At 36.5% G+C, this 4,524-nt stretch overlaps 1 protein-coding gene across 1 annotated transcript; it reads left to right on the top strand.

Moving 5' to 3' along the window:
- Nucleotides 1-3,162: 3,162 nt before the first annotated feature.
- LOC137659004 (proteasome subunit alpha type-7-B-like) lies at nucleotides 3,163-3,935 on the top strand. The gene is made up of 2 exons (XM_068394106.1): nucleotides 3,163-3,310; nucleotides 3,642-3,935. The coding sequence occupies exons 1-2, from the start codon at nucleotides 3,251-3,253 to the stop codon at nucleotides 3,933-3,935; spliced, it is 354 nt and encodes a 117-aa protein (XP_068250207.1). The 5' UTR covers nucleotides 3,163-3,250.
- Nucleotides 3,936-4,524: the final 589 nt, after the last annotated feature.

Genomic DNA, 4,524 nt, shown 5'->3' with positions numbered 1-4,524 from the left:
TATACATTAAAGGGTTACCTATACACCAGCGTTTGATTCAACATATCAACATTAAAAACTGACGACGTAGAATGGGATAACCCTGGATAATTACTAATAATTATTCACTCATTTACAGGTATATGGTATTCTGAAATCACCAGACAATATTCAACCGACATATCAAAGTGGCGACGACCTGATGACGAATACATACAGAGATCATAGAGAAGCAGAAGAAAAAGCCAAGTGAGGATTCCCCATGCAGCCGACCAGAAGAATTTCATCAAACACAAGCAAACAAAACCAGAAAACAAGGTTATATTTAAAATTAGGTAGGATACAAAAAAGGTAGGAAGTTACAAGGTGACTTTAGAACAGTAGCCTAACCTAATCCAGGTAAGAATTCAAAATGCCTCTTGACATTGAACATCCTGAAGGATTTAGCATCAGAGCTGAACCCATTCTGTTGCAACACGATGGCAACAGTGGTGTGAGTAATTTAAGATTTATTTAAAAGCATTAGGTAATATGAAGGATGCACAAAAGAAGGCATTATTACTTCATACAGTTCGGGAAGTGTTTAAGACATTGCACCCTACAGATGACACAAGTGAAGCTGCAATTAAGGTTCTTACCACATATTTTGCTCCTCAGGTCAATCAATTTTTTGAAAGGTATCAATTTACAGCACAGGCGTATCAGGAAGAAAATGAAAGTTTAGATGCATTTGTGACTAGACTAAACAATTTAGATGTTTCATGTGAATTTCTAGAGTTAGAAAATGTTATCATAGATCAAGTTATTGCACATTGCACATCACAAGAGCTAAGAAATAAATTATTGCGAGATAAAGATTTAACATTAGAAAAGGTATTGATATTAGGCAGAACTTTAGAAACATCAAATAGGCAAAGTAACATAATAGGTAGTTCTGCAAGTAATAGAATGGAAAATTCTAAATTAGTACAATAGGTTCCAGTGGAAAAACAATGAGAATCAGAGAAGGAATATGTCAAAGCCTAGTCATAGAAAAGTGTCTAACACTAATGTTCATAAATATCAGAATTAGGCTCATACACAGAAACAACAGGAAAAAACCAAGAGTTATAGGTGTGGTAAAACTGATCATCTTGCATACGAAGCAAAGAAATGCCCTGCTTCTGGACAAACATGCCAGAATTGTAGAAAGATGGGTCATTTTGCAACTGTTTGTAGATTTCCTAACAGCACGCAAAGAAAATAAATGCTACAGTGTTTCCCGGGTCTGGGCACCAAAAATTATGTAGTGGTTTGCGAACTGTGGCCAAAGGTAGCACCCAAACTGCCTAGTATCCGGATGCCGACCACAACCCGACGTTCACTACACAACAAACATACAACGGTGGAATACCCCAAAAAAACCTAAATAACAGGTCAAGAGAACGGAGCTCTGGGCACCACTCTTTGATTTATACTGGGCAAGGGGACCCAGCTAGAATCTTGTTTTTATCATACCTTTCATTGGGCTAGCTGGATTATAAATAAAGGTATAAGAACATTAGGTGAAAGGGAATATTATAATTAATAACGGAACACAGTGTGGGAGGAAAGAATTATGATAAATTACTGTACTTATGAGCTTCAAAAAACAGTGGTGGAGGAGAAGACACCGTGGTGAGAGGTTCTGAAATGAAATGCTGTATACATAAAATAGGCAAAAGAACAATTTATTTGAAAAACTGTTAGGAATACCGTAATGTATCAATCAAAATAATCAAAGACAAAATTAACATCCCTTACGTAAAACTTCAGCATCCGGGTAACACGATAAACAAATTACACCATCAAGATTTCCACTGGGGGGACACTCATAAGTGTCCTATTCAGTACAAGTATTAACAAAGACACACCTAACCGTGTATCTATTTGGGCAAGTACCAGTATGCCATTTCAATAGTTCCAGTTTACTACTAATGTTTATGACACTTAAAAGTTTGTGGTCTTCCGCAAAAAGACGGTTTTAGGCCCCTTTACGTTCACTTGGTTCTGGGGCAAACATTTAAAAAAAACTGTCCATCACTAAGTTCCAGTATGGAATCACCTTTTGTGATCTGGTGATGTGGAGTAGCAATATCTTGATCCTAAAAATTTTTCTAAACCTCTAGATAGGTCACTATCAGAACACACTGTCAATACCAAGTTTGAGAAGTGACTCATGTAGCAGGACAGAAATGTTTACATTACCATTTTTTTTTTATCAAGCTGATTAACCCTATAAACAGACTCGGACATAATACAGCACCTTACAATCATTTTACTTGTGCCACGTCTCGACTGAACTTCTGGTTGCCTCTCCAAAAACCCTACAGAGAGTAGGGCGTGCTGCAAAAACAAATGTGGTTAGACAACTGGTAGGACCAAAAAATATTACAATACCCCTTAAAAATATAAAAAATGCTTCTATTCATGACTTTCTGTTATAAAAAAAAATTAATTAGTTGCTGGCAAAATATGTAAACCTATTTAAGAAAAATTTAAATCTTTACAGTGAATATATGGAAAATCATTATAGTACAGTACTGGGGCAGAATATCAGACATTATGACAAAAGGGAATTGATAATGAGAGTTACTTAAAACATATATAACCCAAGCTTGTTATATGTGGAAATGGTTTGTATTTTTCCCAACTACTATTATTTTTTTCACAACATGACATTCAACCTTGCACCACCTTCCCTTCTCGTACATCTCATAACCTTACTCTTACCCACATTACCTCTCAACTTCCTTCTCTCACACACTCTTCCAAATTCTGTCACTAATTGGCCATGCTTCTCTTCTGTGTCTGCAACCAGTACAGTATCATCCGCAAACAACAAAAGTAATACCCCTAGATAAATAGCTAAGTTTTGTATCATAGGAAAAATGCAAATTATCTATGATTTGTCATCCTTATTCCTGGTTGTGAAGTTTAATAATTTTGCTTCCATTGAAGTGTACATTAATCATCATATGGTATTATTGAGTCACTTACTCTTTATTACAGAGGCAAATAAATCATCAGAAGCATTTGAATGTGCTTGAGAAGCTCTGTTGCTTCCATGAATTAATTATTAAAAAATAATGGTCACCTGTACTAGCATATTTTTTAAACAGAAATCCCATTCAGGAGGGAATGCTTTTCATGATTTCAATTTTACAGATATATTGCTACACTGAAGCAGAAATATACCCAGAGCAATGGACGAAGACCGTTTGGTACATCGTGCCTCATTGCAGGATTTGACATGGATGACACTCCCCATTTGTACCTGACAGATCCATCTGGAACATACACAGAGTGGCAGGCAAGTTCACATTTTTTTTTGTTTTTTTTTCTAATTTTTCCATCCTTTCTTTTGTAAGAATGATCTAAACAATACAGTAATAGGTCCTCTTCATGTGAGTTTGTTTCAATTTTGATAAGGAAAGCATGCCATATCATGTTTTAGTTTTGACAAAGAAAGGCAGTTATTGATAGCGCATCTATGATAAATTGTTTCTATAATTTTTGGGCTAATGCCACTGGCCACAGTGCGAAAACCATGCAAGATTTTCTTGAGAAACATTATGCTGATTTTAATATCCATAAGGAAGGGCAGTTATTGATTGTGCATGTATAAATATTTGTAATTTCAGGCTAATGCCACCGGCCGCAGTGCAAAAACCGTGCGAGAGTTTCTCGAGAAACATTACTCCGAGGATGCCGTGTCCACCGAAGAAGGTGCCATAAAGCTCGTTGTACGTGCTCTATTAGAAGTGGTGCAATCCGGTGCAAAGAATGTAGAAGTGGCTATCATGAAGCCAAATGAACAAATGAAGGTGAGTGTTTTAAGACTGAAAATTGCTATTTTCCCAGATGGTACAGCAGTGCTGTATTGCTCGCTTCACACGAGTGGATATTTTCCGTACAGAAGTAGTTCTGCCTGTTAGAAGGCATGCCTTCACACAGAAGGATTTTCCCCAAGCAGCTTCATAATTTCTATAAGCTGCTGCATTGTATCTGCGTGGATTAGCTGTGCACGTTTTTAGTAAATGGCTACAGACCTGAAATTCTTCCAAGCAGGCAGCATTGAATGGCCTCATTAATCTTCATTGATTTCTAATCTACACAGCTTCAATCCACTCTTGTGGAGCAAGCCTAAGACCTGATCAGTCAGAGTGCCTGGCCTGAATTTATAATCCAATAAAAGGGATTTTATTTTTTAAAAAATTGGGGAAAATTGAAACAAGAGGAAGTTGAACAGTTATGTTGGAAGATTAGATACCAAAGAAAGTTATGTAATATGAAAATAAGAAAGCAATGGAGATAGAAACCGAAGGACGTGGTAAAGTATTATTTCGTGATGAGGTTTGTGTTACTCAGTACTGTACATTATAAGCAGCAAAGGCTTATTTTGGCTTTTCTTTGTCTTCTAGTTGCATTGCATCCTGTTTTTTACTCTGCATCTTTTCATATTAATCTCATCTGACCTACTGACTGGAATCTGTTCCTCCTCCCAATATTGCTGTAAAATGTGGA

The sequence above is a fragment of the Palaemon carinicauda genome, chromosome 19 (assembly GCF_036898095.1).
Source record: "Palaemon carinicauda isolate YSFRI2023 chromosome 19, ASM3689809v2, whole genome shotgun sequence".
Lineage (NCBI taxonomy): Eukaryota > Metazoa > Arthropoda > Malacostraca > Decapoda > Palaemonidae > Palaemon > Palaemon carinicauda.
This window is presented reverse-complemented; position numbering and strand designations above follow the sequence as displayed.